Here is a 26171-nt window from a genome sequence, read left to right as displayed (position 1 = left end):
GTATGAGCCAGGTTATTTAAAACAAAACACCCTGGAACGTTCTGGGAACGTTACGTACGTTACGGTTGCAAAAAAATAATAAAATAAAATAAAACCTAAGAAGAATGTTCCAATATTATTATTTAGTATCCCCCCCCCCTCCCCCCCCCCCCCAAAAAAAACGAGAATTAAATTCTAATGTTATGGGTAAGTTCTGTGTTTGCTGGAATTGCTAATTTTGCGAGGCTCCGTAGAAAAGCGCTTGAACGGAGATGAAGGGAAACTTTTTTAATTTTATTTTTATGGGGGTCTTATTTTAACTGGCCCATCCAGTTTTCTGGACTCTGGAGGCCCACCTACAATAAAAATCCTGTCGCCGCTAGTGGTCCTGTGTGTCTGTGTTTGACACGTACCCCACTCTCATGTGGTGAAGTCCACCTATGTGTCGGTTATGAAAGTATTTCTTGGTTTAAGGCTGACATACCTTTTGTAACGTTTAGCACGGACTAGTTTCATAACCTGCAACATGGAGCCAGGGGCGAGTGACGCGACAGCCGGTAAACACTGTTTTACTACAGTAAAAGTGGCATAAAGAGATGTAAGACGTAATACTACAACAACGTTTCATACTTGGACAGTAGCTTTAGTATGCATTTGATTATTTAAGGTTTACACATCGTTTGATTAATTAAGAGCAGGAACAGCTGAAATGCAAATAGATGTTATTTGATTTGTTTAGGTTGAGTCGAAAACATTGCACGCATTGTTTTGTAGTATAACGTTACTATGAAGTGTACTAATAAGAAAATGTCATGCCCAGCGGTTTTATTCCGTTTTATTCATGCAAAATGCATTCAGCTAAGAAAACAGACACAAATGTTAACATAATAGTTTAAAGTTGTAATATTAATATGGATATTATATCTCAAATTATTTGATCTAAAAGCAACATAATGAGAATTTTATTCGATGGTCGAAATCTCTGTCACTGAAATCTTTGGTAAACTTGATCACAATGTGAAACTAGAGATAAGATGTGTCTCATAATAATCTTTTTTTCCCCCCTCAGGATAAAAATCTAATATACTGGAGATTAATTTAAAGTTTCCATTTGGTCTCAGTTTAATCGTATTGTTGTCTAGGAGAAACATCTGAGACATAAATGAGATTCCCTTTGTCACTTCCCCAGGTGCCCCATGCATGGAACCATCCAGAGTGAAGGAAAAGAGCAGTAAGGAGAACAAACAGGAAACCTTGGCCCCGTTAGAGCACACCAGCACTATGAAGCATCTCTTTGGCTTCGAGAAGGAAGACATCTCCTCATGGCATCGGCTGGTGTGTCTCCTCAATCGCCCCACTGATCCGGCCTCATCACCCAGGAGCAAGGCCTGAGTCATTCTGGACTACAAGTATTTAGACGGGGCACCGGTTAGCCGCTTCCCCCTCTTCAACTTCCTGAAGCCTCTTCCCATGGACTGGATGTTCTTTGTGAATTTTGAGATTTGAGCTCCTCAAAGTCTCTATGAAATACAACATTGACTGCCATTTATTCCTATATGCCTTTGTTTCTAGGAGTATTTTTGCATATTTATGTTTTCCATAGGCATTTCTTAAAATTTTGTTCAGAGTTTTTATCTTTGTACCAAAAAATATCCAGCTCCTGGCGATAAATAATTGTAATGTATTTTATTTGTAAACCAATCATCACAATGCAAATGAGATAAATCAAATCAAAGCAATGATATAACGTATTGAAGTATTTAATATATATATATATATATATATATATATATATATATATATATATATATATATATATATATATATATATATTTCATTTGTATTAATATTTATATAGTTATAACTTATTATTATTATTATGTAACTTCTTTGTTGTTATTATTACTAACTTTATTTAATATATTTTATGTAGAGATTCACAATATGTTGGATCTTGGAGAATATTAAGAGTTTTTTTCTGTCAGTTGATATTTAATTGTATATAATAATATTATGTATAAATTTGATTTGTAATAATATTTATATTGTTATTAATTATTATTATTATTCTTCATTATGTAATTTTTTACACAATTATTATTTTTGTTTCATATATTTTATGTAGAGATTCATAATATGTTGGATCTCGGACAATATTAAGAGTTTTTTGTTTTGTATTTATTTCTGTCTGTTTATTTAATTGTAAATGACTCTATTTTTTTATATCTAGATTACTTTTTTTATCATTAAACACTTAAAGTTGATCATTAAAAAATATAACTTTAAAAAGTAGAACTTAAAAAATTAATTCAATAACCCTGTTTAATGTAATCGGTAGCAAAACCCCAAGTATGGCCATATTTTATTCTGTACAATAATGTTTTGATAAATAAATTCACGTATTTAATTTAAAACGATTTATTTGAGTTTTTAGTGTTTTATTTTACATTAATTTGGATGAAATTGTATACTTTTTAAAATATTGGCCATTTATCATTTATCGGCCAGAATATAGAAAATCAGTTCATTTATTTTGACTTTCAGAACCTAAATGTATCGATCTAAGCATCTTTGTTTCCTTAAAGAAGTACTGCGTTCACGAGACTGATCATCTTGTGTGTGTTTTGCAGGGGCTGTTGGTATCATGCTCGGCTGTTTTTATCGCCTTGCCTGTCTAATGTTTATATCCATATACTGGTACGTTTTCTTCCTGGACAAAACAACCTCTTATCTGTACAGACTCATCGGCTTCCAGCTCACACTCATGGACGCCAACAGATACTGGTAAAGTTAGAGCATTTGGATACACTAAATTATATGCAACAAATATATTTGACACATTGTCATAACGCAGGTCATCAGATGGACTTCGAAACCCCAGGAAGAGGAACGCCCATGTACCGCTCTGGAACTACACTATGCTCAGAACTCAGGTCAGCTAGTGAATCTCAAACTGCCCAGAAATATCAACCCTGTGTTGAAGGAGATTATCTACGTTGAGACATTGAATGCGCACTGCCTTTGACAGATCTTCATAGTGTACTTCATCGCTGGAGTCAAGAAACTGGATGCTGATTGGGTGGAAGGATACTCAATGAAGTACTTGGGGCACCATTGGTTATTTGGCCCTTTCAAGTGAGTATATTGGCCTCCAACAACTCCTGCCCAAGTATAACACATTTTATTTATGGATCAACATCATGTTTGCTGTTACAGTATGTCTCCTTTGCTGTGTTTCAGACTGATATTGCCGGTTGAATTGATCAGTCTGATGGTGGTCCACGGTGGAGGTCTGATCTTAGACCTAACAGCTGGCTATCTGCTCTTCGATGCCACACATCCTGTTGCCTTCTTTTTCTTCAGCTATTTCCACTGCATGAATTCCCAGCTATTTAGCATTGGTAAACATGTCTCTAAAAACTAGATCACCCAAAAGATTTGCAATTATGAAGACTTCATTATCTTTATTTTTATCCTCAGGAATGTTTTCTTACACCATGTTGGCCACTAGCCCTCTCTTCTGCTACCGACAGGCCCAGACGCTTTTTTGGCCGTTTCCCAGAGTTCCTCCATCCCATACTGCCCTTCGTCTCTCCTGCCCCGATTCCCAGCTCCTCATGCGTCTACCCAAATCCACCCAGTGGGTCTGGAGAACAACAAGGGGCTCACGCTGCTCCCAAACCCACCACTCCGAGCTTCAAGCACAAGTTTAGAGCCATCTTCACCCTCATTTACATCATGGAGCAGTTCTTCTTGCCCTACTCACACTTCATCACGCAGGTTGGTGTGCAGTTTGATCTAGAAGCTTCAGTCGATCAGAGGATACAGCGCTTTTTGACAGTCAATGTAAACCCAGATAGTGAACCAAACCAAACCTTTTCCAAAGGTCTGTGCAGAACAATCGTAGGCTTTGCTGGAAAGAGATTTAGTCATGTTGGATATGTGTAGAACTCCCTAACAATGTAACATTATTATTATTATTATTATTATAATTAATAATATTCAGAATATACGAGTTTCAAATGTTAAAAATGGATTCTCTTGCCTGTACAGGACTATAATAACTGGACAAATGGACTGTCTGGCTACTCCTGGGACATGATGGTTCACTCTCGCTCTCATCAGCATGTTAAGATCACCTAGAGACGGAGTCACGGGGGAGATGGGATATCTGAACCCTGACGTGAGTCACTTGATAAACACGTTTTAGCTTAAATACTGGTTAAGCTCTATTGGTAATAATTTTGACACGTACCAGTTTATGAAACATTGTATGTCCATAGTTAGATTTTTCTTTAACTTGCAGTAGAAGCATATGGGAAAAAGTTATTCTAAATGAATTTTAGTGATAAATCAACAATGTACTACAGATGCTGTCAATAGAGAACTTGTTTTGGCCCAAGATATTTTTTATCTTAGCACTACATTCTGAAACTCATTGAAATTGTACCACTGCATTATATTGCTCTTTTTAAACATGGTTATCTTCTTTTTCAATGTGGTGCAGGTTTTCACTCAGAGCTGGAGATGGAAAGACCATGGAGACATGTTGAAGCAGTACGCCATCTGCCTCAGCGAAAATCTGCCACACTTCAATATCTCAGACCCAGAGACCGCTTCCAGCAGAGGTCAATCGTGCTTCTACTGTTCAGTTTACATTGCTGGATGTTCCTTGATTCATACAAAATGACTCTATTAATGGTCTCTCCTGCAGGATATTTGACCAACGTGTTGATATTGTAAAGGCCGATTGGTCTCCATTCCGCCCCAATTCATGGCTCATGCCTCTGCTCGTGGACCTCTCAGCGTGGAGGACTACATTTGAGGAGATTGAAGGGTCTTTAGAAAATCAGACTGAGGTGGTCTTCATCGCTGACTTCCCAGGCATATGTCTATAGTTTACAACATGGAGAAAAGATGCAGGTACAATTCTCCATTCCTCTTTAATGAACTCCTGATTCATTCTGCTGTAACATTTTCCATTCTTAGTAGTATTAATGTTGTGTCTATATTAAATTGATGTGATAAAGGTCATTATTGTGTATTAAGATTCCAGCTGATGCGTACCATAAGGTGTACACCGTATCTGAAGGACCTTCATGTTACATCTATGTAAACGCTTCACATAGCTTTCTGACCTTCAGAAGAAAGTGCGCAATGGAACAGGTAGTTTTTTTTTTTTACATAACATGGGAAAAAACTTTGATTTCACAATTATTACAAATTCCAGCAGATTAAAGGAACATATATTTTTGAAGTGAGTCTCTTATGCTCACTCTTAAGGCTGCATTTACATGTAGAAACATCTATGCGAGTAAAAGAAGCCAAAAAGAAGACGAGAAGCTTCCATGATCTAAAGATTCCAGAGATTTGCCTCAAAGAAATACTACTCGATTAGACAAGGGTATGTTGAGGTGGTCACTCAGATGTTACATGTATACAGTCTTGACAGTACGAGTGAAGTGATATTTTGGTTGATCTTTTGAGGTTCCTGATGACAGCCATCGCTTTGCGTAACCTAGCTGTGGGTTTGTCACCGATGGAGCAACTGACAAGAAAAGTGGCCTACGCCAACATGAAGGAGCCCGAGACCGAGACTGTTCAGATGAGGTGGGCCACGGAGAGCTGTGAGAATAGACACGGTTACTGGAAAAAAGCAGTGGGAACATTCTTTAAAATTTCTACTTTTGTGTTCCACCCATGTCATACAGCTTTGGAACAACATGAAGGTAAAATGAGGATCTATATTTCAAATTTAGAATTTTGGGGTGAACTATATCTGTGAAACTATTTGTATTTTCTTCCGTGGAATAACCGTGGAAGCTTATTTCTCACACAAAATAAAAAGTCATTGTGACTTGTTGCAGATTTGGAACTCACAATTCTGAACTTTTTTCTCCTTTCTGCATGTCCAAATATTCAGTTAAAAAAAAAAAAAAAAACATTGCTCATAAATTGCAAAATAAAAAGTCATTAAATGTATTTGTTTTGTTTTTTTATCTTGCCATGTAGTCTCATTGTAGGATTTATGCATAATTTTATGCTTTAAATCAAATAAAATCAAAAAGCTGTTCAGATGGGATTTGTCTGTAAGTGTCCGTTTTTTAATAAACAAAGTGCAACACTGCCACAACGTGTCGTTATAATGCGATGGAAAGGTGACCAAGTATGTAATTATTGAATAAATGTGATGTTTATTGCGATCAGGTTTAAAATGATATCCAGTTACAACTGATCTTTTCACCCTTGTTAAAGTGCACGAGTCAATCCAAAGTGTCAACAATAAAACACACACAACCGAATGCACATTGTCCATACACAGAATTCAGCTCTAGAACCATCAGCTTTATAACATTCTCAATCTGCATTATCTTCTCGATTACTACTTCCAACAGTAGTGAAAAGCTAGTGTTCATGCACTCTTACTACACAGTGATGTTCCTAAAAACATTAGACTAATATTAGTCCAGACTAAACGGCATTTTAAAGAAGAGAATCCACTGAAAATGGTTTCGTAGCTGCAGGTTAGCAGTGGAGAATGATGTTTGGTACTTTTAACAACAGCTCTTTTTCACAGTTTTGGACTGTGACATTTAGACTGGCATTACACCCGTTTGCTTGATTCAGTACTTCCCTTTTTGCTAATTATAAGCCAAAGCTGGTAATCGAAAATTGCAACATCAAAAACAAGAAACACAATAACATTCATACAATAATTCGGTACATAATGAAAAGGTTCAAGGCTCTTCCAACAACTTCCTTATTTGAGAAGTCACGTCACGTGGAGTCAGTGGATCAGACGTCCTCCTGACCTCGTATATGACACGAGGAGAGATGTGCAAATATATGCAGAGGTACCTCTGCTATAAAATGAGATCTTGATTAGACCGTCAATGTGAATGGTTACTTCGTGTAAAACTAAAATCTCGATGTGTGCAAATACAGACCACAAAAACAAACCAGAAACTCGTGGAGTGAGTGCTGATGCCAAACTACAGTCTTTTCACAGACGGTCATGAGTGGAGCCGCGTGACTTAGTGTTGGTAATAAGAATCCCTTTTTATCGGAGAACTTGATGCGACGTCATCTGTAGTGCTGAGATCTACCTCGGCTGGAAGTCTGGGTAAAATATTCCACGTATCACACCTTCAATAACCATATTAGAAAACGTATCTGCAAGCAATTGAGAAACATTCATTAAATGTTTTTGTAAAACACTACATGTGCTCATGCAGAGTGTATTACAGGATTTTGTTTTTGCAGCATGTCTTTTCGTAAAATACTATTTATCACAAAAACAAATGAGCCTTAATTAGACTGACTGAGGTTCATTTTAGATTTAATAACATGTGATTCAGTGAGCCAATGAGTCATAAGAATGTGTTTAAGTTAGCTTGATCTACAAATATATATATTTTTTGTTCATTTAAAAAAAAAAAAGTCAACTATTTTAATGCAAGGATGCATTACAATATACACTGCAAATATATAATTTACATAAATGCTGTTCTTTGGGGGCAAAAAATAATGGTTTACGAAACAGCATGACTAAACATTGATACTAAAAATGTTTTTATCAGATTAATATTAGAATGGTTTCTGAAGGACCACGTGACACTGAAGACTGGAGTAATGATGCTGAAAATACAGCTTTGCATCACAGAAATAAATTACATTTTAATATATATTCAAATAGAAAACAGTCATTTCAAATGAATAATATTAAATGCAGCCTTGCTGAACATAAAATAATATGAATATATGTATTAATTTATAAGTAATACTAATTATATCCATATGCACATTAGTGTTTGTTTTACTGTTCTTCACGATGCTTTATGCATTAGGTATTGTGAACTATATTTAACATCTATATTCATTTTTAGATCTGTGTTACAAAACAATTTTTTTCAACATGCACATTCAAAAATATTTTGATTTATCAATCACCCGTGAACAGAAGTGAAGAAAACATGAATGCATATGAATTCTTAAGAAAGAATCAAAAGAAAGAATAGAAATATGAAGGCCAAGCATGTACCGCTGGTGCTAGGGAGCAGATAGGGATCCCTCAGGAAGAGAAGTGCTGGTTGATGTGACAGTTTACTGCAGGGTTTGGAGAGGAAAGGTCAGAGAAAACAAAATGACTCACAAACTAGTTGGGTTTCTGATGACAGTGATAAAACACAAAGCTGACTGTGAAATTTATCACGCGGTTGCTGTCATTTCCCAGCTAGCGCAATAACTTCTCAAAAACACTTTTATAAGAGCACTTGACATCAAAATGCCTCTGAACTGGTTTGGTTTTTACAGGAGCTTCTTTCAGATGTAATACTACAATAAGCAGCCAACATACCTTGATTCCTCTGATTCAGTTTCAAATGATCTAAACAGAAGAAGAAAAATTCGTACACTGTACAATGATCTTTTTGGAATTACTATATTGAAATGTCTTTGTTTGTTACTTCAGACAAAATAACACAGTTTAAAGCCTTACCCACAACTCTCAGTTTTTGGCAGTGACGGGAAATGGCGGATATTGAGGAAATCCAAGAATATCTTTGGAAGAACCTCATTTTCCATGAGCACAGTCTACACTCACACAGAGAAAATCAAATGGTTATTCCAGAAAACAGGAAAGGGCTGTTTTTCATCATTTGACTTCATGTGTTGAGCATCAGTTGGATCAATACCTGGAGGTAGAGCTCGAGTCCCTGTCTCCTCTGCTCGAGAACCTTGGGCACCCAGTTCCTCACATGCTTCGAAGGGATTTCTGGAGGTTTAATGACCTTTTTGAGCTAGAAAGATTAGATGTTAGGGGAAAAACATGTTAGAAACTGGCCAGAAGGTGTCTCTAGAGTTTACACACAAGGGCAGTTCATGGAATTTTCTGCAAATTGTGTAAATGTCTGCTTCATCTGACACTGACTTTAAATACTCTCTTTCCTCAATGTACACAATCATGTATGATGTACAGCAGCAGCAGCACACAATACACAGTCAACAACATTATTCTTTCTGAGCACATACAGTAAACAGAGTAAAAGTGAACACAGCTGTGCTGATTTTAAGATGACAACTTGCAGATTTTTTCCCAAGGAGCTACTTGAGAGCTGTACTCTCTTTTTTACAAATACACACTGTTGCTCACATCCCAGAATTCCTCTGTGAAAAACAAACGGTAATTATGTATATTAGCCCTCGTCTGGAATGACCCCGAGGCCACTGGGAGAATGCTTCAGGACAAAAACAATAAGTTAATGCATTTAATGTCTTTAGTTTTATGAATTAACATTTTTTTTTTTTTTTTATACCTTTATTTAACCAGGAGGTCCCATTGAGATTCAGAATCTCTTTTACAAGAGAGACCTGGCCAAGGTAGCAGCCAAAGCACACAAAATGCATACATAAACACCAAATTACATTTTCACGTACAAAGAAGAAGTACAAAATGTTAAAAATAAAAATATAAAAACACAATGAGACTCTCAAGAAAAACAAGAACATGTCTCCATCACAACACTCTTTACAGTAGTTTTAAATTCATTTATGGACATAAGGGTTTCTAACTTTAGCTCTTTTTGTAGATTATTCCACCCCCAAGGTGCTAAATAAGAAAAAGCAGTTTTTCCCAATTCGGTTTTAACTCGTGGCACCTTAAAAAGCAACCACTTTGAGGAGCGTAGCTGATAGGTACCAGAGCAAACAGAGAGGAGGTTACAGAGGTACAGTGGAAATTTGCCAAGTATAGCTTTATAAATAAAGATATACCAGTGCTGTTGTCTACGAATTTTAAGTGATGTCCAACCAACTAAATCATAAAGAATGCAGTGATGGGTAAGGGACTTTGTATTTGTTATAAATCGAAGTGATGCATGGTAAACTGAATCAACATGACGCAGGATGGAAAATGCAGCATGCATGTACAATATATCTCCATAATCAATTACAGGCAGAAAAGTAGCTTCCACAAGTTTCTTCTTAGCACTAAAAGTAAAGCAAGATTTATTTCTGTAATAGAAGCCGAGCTTAACTTTAAGTTTCTTAACTAAAGCAGTAATATGTTCATTGAAGGAAAGCTTATCATCTATCCATATCCCCAAGTACTTGTATGAAGACACTCTCTCAATTGAGTTCCCATCTAATGAAAAAAGGCTACAATTGTCGAGTAGCTGTGCTCTAGCTTTAGAGAAGACCATAAACTTTGTTTTCTGTGTATTTAAAACCAGTTTTAAACTCAATAATGTGTATTGCAGTGTCTGAAATGCAGTCTGAAGTTCCTGCACTGCTACTGAAATGGTGGAAGCCTGGGTGTAAACCACTGTATCATCAGCATATAAATGTAATTTGGCTTGAATATCTCTATCCAAATCATTTATAAAAATTGAAAACAAAATGGGTCCTAAGATTGATCCTTGAGGGACACCTTTAGTTATTTCAAGAAAATCAGATTTACATCCTTCAGCATAAACACATTGAGTACGATCTACCAAATAATTCTGGAACCATGCAACAGCCTTCTCACTTAAACCAACTGAACGCAGTTTGGTCAATAACAATCCATGATCAACTGAATCAAATGCCTTAGACAGATCAACAAATAATGCAGCAGAATGTTGCTTCTTATCTAAGGCCCCGATAATATCATTTATCACTAATGTAGCAGCAGTGATAGTGCTATGGCCACTTCTGAACCCTGACTGAAAATTATTTAAAATATTTTTGTCAGTAAAATACTGTTTTAACTGTACATTAACAACATTAAGACATGCTGTTTCTGCAGGGCATTAGAAGAAACACTGGAATGTTTATGCTTTAATTGTAATATGAACGTGAATTAAGTTCTTTAATTACACTCCTTACACGTCTTTATGAGAGTTTATTTACTAAATTTTGATATTATGCTTTTCTCCTATGCAGATTTTATGTTTAAATGTGTTTTTTCCTATGTAATTCTTTGATATTTGAGGTATGATTGGGCTTTCCCTGTTCATTTATGTGATTCTATGTTCTGCAAAAAAAAATGTATATTGTATATTTTGTATATATTTTATTTATATATTTATATATAATTATATTTTTTTAAGTGAATGAATCATTCAGAAGATAAATAGAAGGCAAACGGAAAACAGAAGGGGTGAATTTGCATTTCATGCAAGCTATAAATAAACAGATGTTCGTTGTTAATACAAATTGTTACTGATCCATTAACTAATGTTAATTCATTAAAATATAAAAAAGCATTAATTGTATTTATGCATGCCATGTAGTACATTTTTTGTAGTGCTGTCAAACGATTAATCACAACCAAAAAAAGTTTTTAATATATGCATGTGTACTGTGTATATTTATATATATATATATATATAAAATATATATATATATTATACACACACACATACAGTATATATTTTTAAAATATTAATGTATTAATTAATTAATTTAGATATTAATATTTTTATATTATATAAATAAATAAATAAATAAATAAATAAATATATATATATATATATATATATATATATATATATATATATACACACACACACACACACACATTACATGTTTTTCTTAAATATATACATGCATGTGTTTGTATTTATATAGACATAATAAATATACACAGTACACACACATCTATTACGTAAACAAAAACTTTTATTTTGGATGCGATTAATCGTTTGATAGAACCAGTTCTTATCCAAAGCAACTTATAACTGAGTTATAAGATTAACCTTGTCATAAAGTGTCACCGGAAAGCTTTCTGAAACATGCAAATGTTTGTGGCTAAAAATAAAAGGTCTGTGGATGAGCCTTCGATACTCACTAGCTTTACCAGAAAACGCATTATAGCATAACCAATGAATGCATGCTTACCATCTTATGCAGCGCGTGAAATTCACTGTATCGCTTCTCGACAGTGTGTTGTCTACCACACATGAGCACCTCGATCTTAAAAACCTGGAGAGAAAAAGTGCGCTTACATTATTTATTTTACATATAACGCGGTGAACGGGAATGGCTCTTATGTATCACAACGAATTCCCTTTGTATCATATATTATATCATTTAGGTCCAGTTCAAACACGCATCAACATGCTCGAAGCAGTCAGTTCACTTGTTTTCGAGACACTGCCAAAATCGACATTAATCGTTAATGACCCGTGAAGCGTAATGTTGGCTGTCGTACATTTTAATGAAAGCGTGTTTACGCCGCTGGCTCGAGTTGAAAACAGATTTTAAACTCACCGTGTAGCCCTTCTCCGCGTTACTGCCCTCCGACCGAAAAGACGGCATTGACACTTCTATAGGATGCATGATCCGGCGAGATGTATCCGTTATTATGTGGAACAACAGGTCAAATAACTGTACGAGATTTTTGGCTTGTCCTTCACTGTAATATTAATGGTTGTCAAGTTCACTGGGTGGGCGGCTGGGCGCCTGACATGAGAAGAATTGAAATATTCCACGCGCTTCTTCTCCATCGCGCGCAGGAGTCTGCAGATGCACTGCTGCCACCTGCGCTTCTGACAGGGAAACACATCAGCCCGGCACCCAAAAACAAACATTTGCTGGAAAATTAGTCACCCTCAGAGTCAGGCCTGCCAAGATGTAAATGAGTTTTTTTTTCTTCATCAGAACAGATTTAGAGAAATGTAGCATTACATCACTTGTTCACCAGTGGATGCTCTGCAGTGAATGGGTGCCTTCAGAATGAGAGTCCAAACAGCTGATAAAAACATCACAATAATCCACACCACTCCAGTCCATCAATTAACGTTTTATGAAACTAAAAGTTGCGCATTTGTAAGAAACAAACCCATCATTATTACATTTTTAATGTCAAACTGTTGCTTCTGGCTAAAATAGGAGTGAAACTGCAGAGGATCATTGGTGAGCAAAATAATGCTAAATTTCTCCAAATATGTTCCCATTATAAGGCTTAGTCTAACCCCTTAGGGCAAAAATTTTGACAAAAATGCCCAAAGGCATTAAATTAGGATTTGCTAATGTTGCACCGTATTTAATTTTAGCCATTTTTCCAGTGTTCCGCATTATAACCAATCACACACGATTCTGTTGAGCTTACAGTTACATTCAGATTAGAGCAGAGTCATCGCTGAAACTCATCAGCATTGTTGAATGTGTGCAAGTTCTATGAATCCCATGAATTATCTCATCATAAAAAACAAAGTGCCGATGTACGTACGAAGTAAGGGATTAATTTCCCCAGAACTCGCTCCAGTGTTGGCTCCAGCCCCAGAGCTCTCTCCAGTGTCAGCTCCAGCCCCAGAGCTCTCTCCAGTGTCGGCTCCAGCCCCAGATCTCTCTCCAGTGTCAGCTCCTGCCCCAGAGCTCTCTCCAGTGTCAGCTCCAGCCCCAGAGCTCTCTCCAGTGTCAGCTCCAGCCCAGAGCTCTCTCCAATGTCAGCTCCAGCCCAGAGCTCGCTCCAGTGTCAGCTCCAGCCCCAGAGCCCGTTCCGGTGTCAGCTCCAGCCCCAGAGCTCTCTCCAGTGTCAGCTCCAGCCCCAGAGCTCTCTCCAGTGTCGGCTCCAGCCCCAGATCTCTCTCCAGTGTCAGCTCCAGCCCCAGAGCTCTCTCCAGTGTCAGCTCCAGCCCCAGAGCTCTCTCCAGTGTCAGCTCCAGCCCAGAGCTCGCTCCAGTGTCAGCTCCAGCCCCAGAGCCCGTTCCGGTGTCAGCTCCAGCCCCAGAGCTCTCTCCAGTGTCAGCTCCAGCCTCAGATCTCTCTCCAATGTCAGCTCCAGCCCCAGAGCTCACTCCAGTGTCAGCTCCAGCCCAGAGCTCGCTCCAGTGTCAGCTCCAGCCCCAGAGCTCTCTTCAGTGTCGGCTCCAGCCCCAGAGCTCTCTCCAGTGTCGGCTCCAGCCCCAGAGCTCTCTCCAGTGTCAGCTCCAGCCCCAGAGCTCTCTCCAGTGTCAGCTCCAGCCCCAGAGCCCGTTCCGGTGTCAGCTCCAGCCCCAGAGCTCTCTCCAGTGTCAGCTCCAGCCTCAGATCTCTCTCCAATGTCAGCTCCAGCCCCAGAGCTCGCTCCAGTGTCAGCTCCAGCCCCAGAGCTCTCTTCAGTGTCGGCTCCAGCCCCAGAGCTCACTCCAGTGTCAGCTCCAGCCCAGAGCTCGCTCCAGTGTCAGCTCCAGCCCCAGAGCTCTCTGCAGTGTCGGCTCCAGCCCCAGAGCTCTCTCCAGTGTCAGCTCCAGCCCCAGAGCTCTCTCCAGTATCGGCTCCAGCCCCAGAGCTCACTCCAGTGTCAGCTCCAGCCCAGAGCTCGCTCCAGTGTCAGCTCCAGCCCCAGAGCCCGCTCCGGTGTTGGCTCCAGCCCCAGAGCTCTCTCCAGTATCGGCTCCAGCCCCAGAGCTCGCTCCAGTGTCAGCTCCAGCCCCGGAACTCGCTCCAGTGTCAGCTCCAGCCCCAGAGCCCGCTCCGGTGTTGGCTCCAGCCCCAGAGCTCTCTCCAGTATCGGCTCCAGCCCCAGAGCTCTCTCCAGTGTCAGCTCCAGCCCCAGAGCTCGCTCCAGTGTCAGCTCCAGCCCCAGAGCCCGTTCCGGTGTCGGCTCCAGCCCCAGAGCTCTCTCCAGTGTCAGCTCCAGCCCCGGAACTCGCTCCAGTGTCAGCTCCAGCCCCAGAGCCCGTTCCGGCGTCGGCTACAGCCCCAGAGCTCGCCCCGTTTTCGGCTCCAGCCCCAGAACTCGCTCCAGTGTCGGCTCCAGCCCCAGAGCTCTCTCTCGTGCCTGTTCCTAGAATGTGCCCTTCTGTGGCCGCTCCTCGACCATCCTGCGCCTCGGGACTCCACTCCTCTGGCTTTGCCATGTCCCTCCATCCCTCTGGCTCCATCAGGCTCCTTCATCCGCTCGGCTCCACCTCAGTCCTCTGTCGCTCTGGTTCCACCGCGGCCTCCCGGATCCTCATTTCTGCGTCGGTCGCTGGCACCATCGGTTCCGCCTAGGACCTCCGGATCCTCCCCGTCACCCTGGTTCTCCGTCTCCACCTCTGGATCCTCCTCCACCTGCTCTGCCACCACTGGTCGGCCCCCTGGAGTCAGTGGCCATACCTCCTCCATGGCTCCTCCCACCGTCGGCTGTTATGGCTGTGGCCTGGGTCCTGCTGGGTTCCTCCAGCTCCTGGTCCCTCCTGTCTCCTCCCTCCATCATCTCCTCCCTCCGTGGTCTCTGTCTGCTGGCCCTCTCCTGGGAGTCCGTCCCCCACTGGAACCTCCTCCCAAGTTCCCACCCACTTTATGTTCTCCCTCTTTATGTTCCTACGGTGTGAGATCGCACCTTCAGGGAGGTGGGGGTAATTTCACACCACTGGACTCATTGTGTTGTTTTCCCTGCATGTGTTCCATTCCCCATGTTCTGTGTGACCCAGTTTCTGTCCCTCCATAATTCATTAGTTACCAGGTATGTTCCTGCTGGCAGCGTTTTGTGACAGTATCCTAATTCTTTTTTTTTTCATGTTATTAATATATCTACATATACACATTTGATTACACATTTTTACTAATTTATTACTTTTAGAAAATACTTCAGAAATCACACAAAACCATAAAAAACAGCACATATATTTACTTTAATTATTTGTGAGATTAGCAAGTCAAAATACAAGACAAAGTCATATAATGAGGCTGAGTGTGAAGTTATTTATTCAAGTAATTTTCTTTTCATATATAATACGTGTTGCAGTAATATGAGCTTCTGTATATCAATATCTACTTAGAATACACAACTAAAGCATCGCTCTAGCACACTAAAGCATCTTTTAGGTAAAAACCCCAGTGTGTCAATAGCTGAAGGTTTAATGTTTATAATTTATCAGAGAATGATGCTGAATGATTTGGGGAATGTGTGGTATCTCTGCGAACTGTGGTGGTTTTTCGCAGTAGAACCACCATTTTATCCAAATTTCTGCAGGAGGAATCCAGCACAATATGTTCCTGGACTCTTGTTTTTTCATTTTTGCTTAGTAATTTAATAGCAAAAATATATATATAAAAAACGAATAATGCAATTGCCTGTAAAACTGGACTTATGCCTCAGACTTCTATATTCTGTGGCACAGTCAACACTAAAATGCCCTGCTGATTATTGGCTCTCACAAACAGGAAGGTGGCCCATGATCGGCTTCCATACATCGGTTCACTTTGTCACAGGTATTTATCATCAAACTTCTTTTCTGATGTGCTTTTCCTATTCCTTATGATCCTTTACTAGATCCTTAATACCTGAAATAAGTATAGCATATTAATGTCTTTAGTTTAACTAGTCAATCAAAACATAATGTATACAATATGAAATTAATGAAGTATAGCCTACTCACTGTGAAATATGACATCCTGAAACATAAGCGTAGTTTCCAGTGTAACGTACATCACAGCGAACAATATTGTTGCTGTAGTCTGACTCTGGCACCTGGTAACTGGGATTTATACTAACCTAAACCAGAAAAAGACAAACAGGCAAGTCAGGAACATGATATTGGACATTTTTTGAATGCAATAATTCAATGTAATTTTATTTGTATAGTGCTTTTTATGATACAAATAGGGTGACCACCCGTCCCGCGTAGCGCGTGCGCGCACAGCGTTTGAAGTCCAATTCATGCGTCCCGCAAATTGAGACTGTGTCACGCAAAATCAATGCTTGCTCAAAAAAATTGATGGCTCTATCCTGAGCCCCAGGCAGCCAAACGAACATTAGCTACTTGACAGTTCAGCACGCTACTGCGAGAGCGGGAGCGAGCGAGTTTGAATGAGAGATGAAGTTTACATCTTTATTATTTCTGTTTTAACGTTTTTCCTACATTATTTATTTTAAAATATGTTATGTAGGCAATAACTCAGTTTATTATTTGACTAATTTACTGAGGTGGCATCGTTGTTAACTTACAAAAATGATAATTTGGTGGATAATTTACATTTTTCCGTATTCCGTGGTGTAGTGTATTCCGATGTAAAATTAACAGTCGCCTGTGGACGCTCAACAACCATCTTATCTGAGCTCAAAACGCTGCTTGAGCGAGTGTCAAGATACTAAAAGTAATAAATACATAATTATGAACGTTTTTGTGTGTTTATTTTTGTTCTCAGTACGTTATTTTAATAGCAATTAATGATTATGAACATAAAAGCATTACAAAAAAAAAAAAAATATATATATATATATATATATATATATATATATATATATATATATATATATATATATATAATTACTATATACTATCGATAAAACCACAAAGCTGACGCGGGAGGTATGTATAACTGCAATATAAAGTAATTTTGAGTATTATTGCTATTAGTATTATTTTCTAAAATTAGGTAGATGTAATATAAAAGCACACATGGCAATGTTTTTGCAACAGCTCCAAGTCTCACGCGCAGTGCAGGTTACGTCACTGTCCGAATCCGTTCACTTATTTATTTATTCACTCCTTCCTGATATAGTGAACTCAACTGCCATTCACTATATAGGGATTAGTGAATGAGTGAATTCCCTTCCCTTGAGTTGTGATGTCAGACTTTTTTTTTACTTTTCCTGTGGTGTTGAGCAACTACAATTCATTTTAATCCTATAATTTTATATTATAATTTATTTAAAGTGAATAAATTGTAATGAAAAATTTATAAAATAGCTAAAGTAAATCGTAAGTGGAAGTGCATCTGTCAATTCTGTCATGAGCATACATCAGCAATTACACATGTTTAGGGGAATAGGGCATTATTAATATACCATGTAAGGTGGTATGTGCTAGAAATGGGTAAACCACTATCAGTGAGTCTGCCCATGGGGTGTCCCACATTGTCCCTCAGAAACGTACCCCTTGTCCCCCCTTGGGCTTATTAGCAGGTGGTCACCCTAGATACAAATCATTGCAAAGCAAATTTACAGAAAATTAAGTTTCTACAATATTTAGTAGTAATACATTTGTAAATACTGTAAATGATCAAATAAATTTGATTAAGGCCATAAACCTTGAGGATGTAGTTTCCAGGTTTCACATCAGTAATATCTATCCACTGGCAGTCGATGTCGGCATTGTAAGTGTCGTAACACCCTGGACTCAGGCCCTGGAAAAAAAACAATAGCATACTTTTAGCACATGCACATACTGTAGTATGGTACCTTGAAGTTTAATGTCAAAACTAAGGTATGCATCATGGTATCTTTTCAAGTAACATGGTATTACCATAATATACCATCACTGAACCATAGTAAGTATAGGGGCAGACATTTTTCTTGCAGTGGCTATGATTAATAATGACCACTTTGTACATATTTTATGAGGTGGCTAATTAGTATTAATTCATACAGTCTCACTTGTATGGTTTTGTACATTTTCTGTGAGGGGTAGGTATGTATACAAGGTATGTATATGTATACAAAACCAGAGCTTTCCTGATCCAATATTTTTTCCCCTCGTCTCAAGACATATCTGCGTCCACACGAAACCAACACAAAATGCACAGTAGTATAAATGCCGGACCAGTATGTGGCATTGCAATTCTGCCACAGAGATACAATATAAACAGACCAAGGTGGAGCTGGCGGGGAAGAAGGAGCCCAGCAGAGCCAGTGGGATGGAGCGACAAGTAGCAGCCAGAAGAGAGGAGACCAGAGGCGATGGCGGGTCAACACCTGAAAAAGGCAAAGCAGGAGGGACGAGGGAGCCCAGTGGAGCTGATGGATCAATGGGTGACGGTGGAGGCGAGGGAGCTAGGAGTCGAGGTGAAGCCACATGGGCCGAGGCGGTGTCCGAGCCTCATAGGTTGGAGGCAGAGGTGAGGGATGCTCTGACCTTGGCGATGCTGGAGGATGGCAGTCCCGCGGGGCTCACACCACAATGATGGTGGGCGAGGGCGAGCAGAGGGTTTGCCAGACGACAGCAGTGGAGGAGGCAGGTGTTGGTGGGAGGGCGTTCTTTTTCTAGGAGCGGGCACAGGTGGATTGGAAGCCCTCTTAGGGCTGGATGAGGGAACCAAGGACGAAGGAGGGCTGGACGGGACCGACGGAGAGAGGAGAGGGGGCCGTTTTTGGCATCAACACCACTCCAAGCTCACCCTCAGCCGCGATGCAGGGGGCAGCTCCTCTCCGCGTTCACACCGTCCGTGGCTTTCTATCTCGTGGTGGGCTCTGTAGCCAGCTCTCGCACCTGGTCTGACGAGTTGGGCACAACTCCTGGGGAGATCCTCTGCTCAGTTGCTTGGCTTTGTGCTGGCTCGCAGGGAGATGGTGGGCTGGGCTCTGGGTCAGGAGTGGCACTGGCAATAAGCTCTTGGGAACCGGCGGGGAACGGAGATCCATTTCTCACCATTGTCCACTCCACAAAAGGCAGTGAAATTCGCTCAGGGATCGTCCTTCGAAGACGGCGCTCTGTACATGATGTTAAAACTGGCATCGTAGAACACAACACACAGAGCGCGTCGTCCGGGTAGTTAGTGAGGCTTGCCAGTACCCAGAAGAGTCTGGTGTGGGTTTTGAGTGATTTTGTGTGATTTCGGAGGTACCCCGGGCAAAGGAGGGGATCCATGGGAAAACACGACGGAAACAAAAACACTGAGAGAAAAAATTAAAAACAAAAACAGAGGATAGATACATAGGTTACTGTTTCGGTCGGGTCTTCTGTCACAATCTTCCTCTAGAAGGGAATGATGAAACGCTGGAAATAACATGAATAAGTCTTTAATAATCTAAAGTAGAGACAAGAAACCAGGGAGACATCCAACAAGTAGATCTGACAAACAAGAACTGAAAGGACTAGGGCTTTTAAAGGCAGGATAATTGGGGAGGAACGTGGCACACCTGGAATCAAATTAACACAGTCAACATGAGGGCAAAAACACACAGATAAGTCCATAATCCTGACATACATATTTTTATTCCATGTTTGTCAAGAATTTATTTTCGACAAACATGGTGATCCCAGAAATTATTGTAAATCCATCCAAGATGGTGGACACTGCAGGACAAATATTAATTAAATATGTAATTGTGGCGAGTGGGGCGGGGCCGAGGGACGTGGGAACAAGGAGGGAGGCCGGCAATGATTGGGAAATCAGTGACACCTGCGACCCACTGTCGGTCTCGAGTCCCACGTAGGAGATGGAAGGATATAAAACTGGAGCGACGACAGTGAAGGACGAGAGAGGACCAGGCCTGGGCTTTTAGTTGTGTTTTGGTTTTTATTTGAGCGCACCAGTCGTCCGTGAGGGGCTGGTGCGCTGTTTTGTGTTTATTTTGATTATTAAAGTTTTATTGTGATTGTCCGCCGGTTCCCGCCTCCTTCTTCCGGATGAATATGAAGGTTTTATCATTACAGTGGTGCCGAAACCCGGGAGAAGGAGGGACGCGCTGCTGAAGATCCCTTGCCGCTGTGGTGAATCCGCGGTGCCACAGAGCAGGCGAGGAGGATGCCGCCATGGACGCTCGAGGCGGTGGACTGGAGCGAGTTGCCGGGGACGGGCGAGCTCGCTGCCGACCACCCACGATATGGAGGGGCGGCTGCCGTCCGTGAGGGAGCGGTGGAGTCGGCGCCGTTCGCCAGGGGGCCGGAGCCTGCTGCCTCCGTGAAGGTATCCGGAGGAGCAGGGAACGGGGGACTCCTGCCGGCTGCCCAAAACCGGAGGAGCCGTCGCTGTCCACCGGGCGGCGGAGGGCCGTCCAGTGCCACCGCCAGGCACCGCGGAGGAGATCGCCCAGCCGGTGGAGGGCAGAGCAGCAGTGCGTCTGGGAACCGGAAATTTTTAATTTTTTTTCTCTCTCTCCCCTGTCTCGTCTCTGTCGCTCCTCCTTCCATCTCCTTTTCTCTCGCCTCGTCTGTCCTACCCCCAGGTTCCCGCAGGTCCCCGTGAGCGGTCCCCCCCGGAGGGAGGGGGGGGGAGTAGAGCGCAGTCTCGAGGGTACCCCCCGGCCTGCGAGGGGCGATGGGGGTATGTGGCGAGTGGGGCGGGGCCGAGGGACGTGGGAACAAGGAGGGAGGCCGGCAATGATTGGGAAATCAGTGACACCTGCGACCCACTGCCGGTCTCGAGTCCCACGTAGAAGATGGAAGGATATAAAACTGGAGCGACGACAGTGAAGGATGAGAGAGGACCAGGCCTGGGCTTTTAGTTGTGTTTTGGTTTTTATTTGAGCGCACCAGTCGTCCGTGAGGGGCTGGTGCACTGTTTTGTGTTTATTTTGATTATTAAAGTTTTATTGTGATTGTCTGCCGGTTCCCGTCTCCTTCTTCCAGATGAATATGAAGGTTTTATCATTACAGTAATATCATTCAATATTGTTTTTTTTTCTTTCAGTAGTACCGTTACAAAAATTTACCATGGTTATACTACAAATAAAAAATAAAAAAAACATGGTTACTATAGTTATACTATAATTATACATTATCTATAGTTACTTTAATTAATACAACTTAACTATAGTTATACAAATTATACAAATGGTAGTCAATATGCCCCAAAAAAAACATGGTTGCCACACTTTTACTATAATAAAACCATGGTTAATTTATGTAACACGCGTTGTTATCTTAGTAACATGCTAGCCTCAGAATCTTCAGAAATTCATTGTGAATTGAGTCTTTCATTGAGACTTTCAGTGAGAAGCACTATTGTTATAATGTAAAAAGTTTTTAAATCTGTCACTTGAGGTTTCATTTTAGTAGTTTAATGTATTTCTTATGTTTACTGGAGTGGTGTTGTTAGCTTAGCCACATGCAAACCTCAAAGGCTTTAGAAATCCATTGTGAATTGAGTTTTCTGTCTGTTTTTTATCAAAGGCACTATTTTGCAACATACAATGTTTCAAATCGATCACAGGTTTAATTTCAGTTACATCGTTTTGGAGTCATAGAAGCACATAAATATTAAATGAGATTGACCTGAGTGTGGGAGGTGCAGGCGTATCGTCGGTAGTAGCCGTAGTCACAGGACGTGTCCTCCAGACAGAAACTAGCCTTGTGTCCCTCTGCTACTCTTCTCTGTGAACTGGATTCCAGCAGGTCATAATGACTGAACTCGTCCATGCTGTGGTAGTGCCTAGAAACAGCAAAGTAAATCAGGTAATCATCATGCATCACTTTCAACTGGTGCATTTTGAATTTTGCCCTGATTGTAATTATATGGGGAAAAGCGACCAGTACATTCTTCAAAAATTCTCCTTTAGGTTCTACAGAATAAAGAAAGTCATACGGATATGGAATGAGTAAATGATTCAAAAAAAATTCTGGATAAAATATTCCTTTAAACCAAGTGGAAAAACCGCAGCATAGTAAAAAACCCTAATGGACAATTAAGTAGGTCCAGCTTTAAAAAAAAACATTTTGTGCAGTATAAAAAATAAATAACAACCAAAAAAGTTCATATTATGACACGTCAAATAAATGTAGGTCAGCACACAGACCTTACGCCTCATTTATGCGCAAGACCTAAAGTCATTGTATACACTGGAGCTTCTCCAAATGTAATCCATAGTTGGTGGTGAGACACGGCTTACTTCAGGACAAAACTATGTACTGAGCCATTACTGACTCAACTGAAGTATAAGCAGCAATAGTGGGCCTCTTCTAAGTGTTTTCATTTAGACAAGAACACAGACCTTTTTCCCTGTAAAAACAGCTACACCAGCACTAGATTCAGATATCAGTCAGATACAACACTCAAACCATGATAAAGCTTCATGATCTTACTTTTGCCAAAGGAATTCAGTTCATTGCATCATATCTGCTCCGTTTAGAGTTCTTAAAAGTGGTCTGTGATGCATTACTAGACATGCAACTGCAGAAATGGATGGACATGTCAGATTCGGACTTACTGATGGCAGCTGTGCCATTCCCAGCTGTAGCGTGGCCTGCTGGGAAGGAAGTCAGAGGTTCCTTGGTTCATGACTCGCTGCGGGAACCTCAGCAACATACGCGTGTCGTAGTCTCTCACGCTGGATCTGTATGCACTGCTACTCGACAAAAACAGCCCAGTGGTTACAAAATATCAGACATTCCTTAAGTTTCTCATATTGTCCTAACAGCTTTCAGAATGTGTATCTTGGCCCCGTGGCCACATTTCAAACGCTCATGGAACAAGTACAGATGCACATTTCCAAAGAAACTAGACTTGACTATTTTCTGTGTGTCCCAGTAATGTGTTTCGCAGTCATCCATGTGATTATTTTTCCATGTAAACAGCTTTATGTGAAATCTGTTTGTAGAGTTCCTGTCTTCCCACCTTGGCAGGGCTTTTCGTTTAATTTGTTCCCCTCTGACAGAGCTGGTTTGAGTTATAGGATGTTCCTACCACATGGGATTTAAATAGGTTCTCATGACTCATCTGTTACACTTGGAGGAATGCGAGTGCCCTGACTCTCTCTAGGTGCAGCACTGCAGCAAAAATCTTGATTATGCTCTTCTGGTTAATATCAACAATAGTACCTCGCCAAGCAGTTTTCCTCAGCGGCGCATCTGAGATTGTACATTGGAACACTCTGCACGTAGGCGGACGCTTGGATGTAGTATGGGTCTCCAACAAGATCAGGCAAACCTATAAAACACTGAAATGTTTTATTTACAGATACAAGAAAAACGCATAGAATTCAAATAAAAGTATAAGATTATTTTAAAACAGCTTAAACTAGACTGACCACCTGCCAAGTTCTCAAAACCCCTCGAAGAAACATCAGACCATGACAAGCAAACCATCTTGGCCTGTTGTTTTTCACAAGGATGCCATTATTTTATCCCAAGAGTTTCAATTAAAATAAACACATGTAATTATGCAATTAACATACAAGAGGAGGATAAGATGGCGTCATGCTCTTTTTGTTTTTTTTTTTTTTTTTTTTTTTTTTGATGCAGATTGCTGCAAAATATTTTAAACACTTTTGTTAACTTTATATTTCTTCATATAGCTTGAATGATATAGTTCCATAAATGGTGGACAGACTGTGCATTTTGCGCAACACTGCAAATCATTGCAACATTGCAAATCATGTTTAATCCAGAGTAGCTATTACGCAACGTAATAATAGCGTAATCAAATATCAAATGAATAGCATTTGTATTTGTTTATGTGGAAAGATGCCCTATTATTTATTAATTTATGGAAGTTGCCAAATCCACACAAAAAAATATAACGGATCAATAAGCATGAGGCAAAAATTGCAAAAAGTAAAGAAAGTCATAGATAGATAGATAGATAGATAGATAGATAGATAGATAGATAGATAGATAGATAGATAGAGTCGGTCTTTACCATTCTGGAAGTATCTTGTGCCATATCCCGGGCGCGGGGCAGGACGCCGTCTCTCATAAGTGTCATAATAGTTATAATACGGGTTGTCCGGGTCACTAGACTTGTATGGGTCGTAAGGATCATCTCCAACCATCATTTCATCGTCCAGTGTGGGTCTTTCGGTGCCGTTGACTGATGTTTGCAGCTGCTCCGTCTGATTCCTGCGGCCGCGTGATCCTCTGGCGCGCGTTCCACCTGATAACCAGCGCGCACCGATACCTGGCTGCAAGCGCGCGGAGCGGCTCTGGGAGGCTCGCGAAGAAGAAGCAGCAGCAGCTGCTGAGCCGTCTGTTCTCGTAGCAGCAGCATCGTTCCGGACGATGGCTATCGGCCTGGCTTGCGTCTGCTCTTGGTTTCCGTCTCGTTTTAACGGTGGCTGATATTCCGAGCCTTGACTTAATATACTAAAGAGTTTGCCGTTGTGCTGCCATTGTAAGGTTTGTCTGAGAGCTGCCGCTCCACTGTTGCCCTGACGCTGAGAAACACCAGTTTGTACAATGCAACTTAAAAAACACACATGCGCAAATGCGTAAATTAAGGTGTCAATGAAACTCGTACTCATTTTTTATGTTAAATTGGCTTCTCCAGTTCTTCTGCGTACCGATGTTCCAGTAACTGAATTGGGGAAACAATACAATTGGGCTAAGCAGTGCTTTTTCATAAAGCTTGCTTGTAAAAAAAAATAGCCTAATAAATTAATAAATCAAGTGAGACTTACATAACGGAAAGGTGTGATCTCAGTGCGACCTCCTATTGCTCTGCACTTGGACTAACCGATGCGCAAGTGAGAGGAAGGAGGAGCTGACTTTTTTTTTTTTTTTTTTTAAGTTTTTTTGTTATACAAGCTCTGGTAACGGAAAGGCCCCGTCCTTATGAAACTGTAAAACGTGTTATTTAACATGTTCAAAAGAAATATGTAAAGAATTTGTAAAAATGACTTAAAACTGCTGTCATCGTGACCTACATTAGTGCAAAAATGTTTGTTGACATCTTCCTCAGTGCAATGCATTCCCGTATGCATACACATAAATTAATAATAAAAAGTAAAAGGAAACCAGTATAAAATGCATGTGGCATGTACTCTCAAAAAAATAAAAAATATCATAAAACGTGGACTACTAAACTGCTTTATTGTTCCTTGAATGCATATATTAATCATTATTTTCCAACATATTTATAAATAAATAAAAAGAAACCAAACTTAGCTACAGTTTGTTACTTTTTTATGTTCTACAAAAATCTTTATTTTGTGTAAATATTATTTTTATACAGATATATAAAAAATTCTCAGATCATTAAATTGTTTTCAAAATATTATTACCAAAAGATAGTGGTTTTGGGGTCAGCATTTCCTAACATGTGCTGTGACAAATCTGACTTTTGGATGAACCCAAGAGGCACTTAAAAAAATTGGCAAAATGTCTCCATCAATGTTCGCATAGAATGAGGACTGCAAAGTAAGCAAAACTGATTTAAACTACATTGTCTGTTCAGGAAGCTGTTGCTCATGAAACAAAATCCGTTTTTTATTTTCCTCCTATAACTTTCACTTAATCCTTTATTACTTTGTAGCTCTTTCTGAAAGCAAAGTCATGTGTGGAGCCTACACAGCTTTACGAGGTGCTACATTAAACATCACATGTGCTCAGGAGCTCCATGTCTTGTTGGAAACTGTTCTACATTAGTCACATGATGCACTGTTTATAACATTCAATCATAAACTCACCTGGACCACCCAGACCTTAATGTAGATGCCTCCTTCCATTCTTTCCCTTAACTGTTAAATACTCTCATCTGACCCAACTACTGCCTTATACTTTCCCATGAGCAAAGCATCCTATGGCTTGCAAAGGAACCATAATTGCTATTTAGAAAAACGTAATCAATGGTCTCCAAATTCTGTG

At 40.3% G+C, this 26171-nt stretch overlaps 2 protein-coding genes and 1 pseudogene across 2 annotated transcripts; 1 reads left to right on the top strand and 2 right to left on the bottom strand.

The window, feature by feature from the left end:
• Window positions 1-505: 505 nt before the first annotated feature.
• LOC132126974 (vitamin K-dependent gamma-carboxylase-like) lies at window positions 506-5706 on the top strand (annotated as a pseudogene).
• Window positions 5707-6150: 444 nt separating this feature from the next.
• Window positions 6151-12536, bottom strand: snx24 (sorting nexin 24). Its single transcript, XM_059538650.1, has 8 exons — window positions 12229-12536; window positions 11857-11940; window positions 8673-8777; window positions 8477-8571; window positions 8336-8365; window positions 8021-8085; window positions 6899-7152; window positions 6151-6856 (listed from the first exon to the last, which is right to left on the bottom strand). Exons 1-7 carry the CDS (start codon window positions 12295-12297, stop codon window positions 7082-7084), a joined length of 519 nt encoding a protein of 172 aa, XP_059394633.1. The 5' UTR covers window positions 12298-12536; the 3' UTR covers window positions 6151-6856; window positions 6899-7081.
• A 3082-nt stretch (window positions 12537-15618) lies between these two features.
• On the bottom strand, window positions 15619-25029 carry LOC132127435 (protein-lysine 6-oxidase-like). The gene is made up of 8 exons (XM_059539300.1): window positions 24986-25029; window positions 24229-24882; window positions 23409-23517; window positions 22799-22936; window positions 21867-22023; window positions 17962-18057; window positions 16308-16423; window positions 15619-16212 (listed from the first exon to the last, which is right to left on the bottom strand). The coding sequence occupies exons 2-8, from the start codon at window positions 24827-24829 to the stop codon at window positions 16206-16208; spliced, it is 1224 nt and encodes a 407-aa protein (XP_059395283.1). The 5' UTR covers window positions 24830-24882; window positions 24986-25029; the 3' UTR covers window positions 15619-16205.
• Window positions 25030-26171: the final 1142 nt, after the last annotated feature.

Source organism: Carassius carassius, chromosome 45 (assembly GCF_963082965.1).
Source record: "Carassius carassius chromosome 45, fCarCar2.1, whole genome shotgun sequence".
NCBI lineage: Eukaryota > Metazoa > Chordata > Actinopteri > Cypriniformes > Cyprinidae > Carassius > Carassius carassius.
Note: the sequence above shows the minus strand (reverse complement) of the source record. Positions and strands in the feature narration are given on the sequence as shown.

Excerpts from the sequence above, each read along its gene's own strand:
- LOC132127435 (XM_059539300.1), bottom strand. The coding sequence starts at position 24,829 with ATGAGTACGAGTTTCATTGACACCTTAATTTACGCATTTGCGCATGTG. Across the intron at positions 18,058-21,866 it reads CCTGCACCTCCCACACTCAG|GGCCTGAGTCCAGGGTGTTA; the intron begins GTCAATCTCATT and ends TTTTTTTTCCAG. Across the intron at positions 16,424-17,961 it reads CTGGAAACTACATCCTCAAG|GTTAGTATAAATCCCAGTTA; the intron begins GTTTATGGCCTT and ends TTTCTGGTTTAG.
- snx24 (XM_059538650.1), bottom strand. The coding sequence starts at position 12,297 with ATGCATCCTATAGAAGTGTCAATGCCGTCTTTTCGGTCGGAGGGCAGT. Across the intron at positions 11,941-12,228 it reads ACGCGGAGAAGGGCTACACG|GTTTTTAAGATCGAGGTGCT; the intron begins GTGAGTTTAAAA and ends TTTTCTCTCCAG. Across the intron at positions 7,153-8,020 it reads TCTGCTCCCTAGCACCAGCG|ATACGTTTTCTAATATGGTT; the intron begins GTACATGCTTGG and ends AATTGCTTGCAG.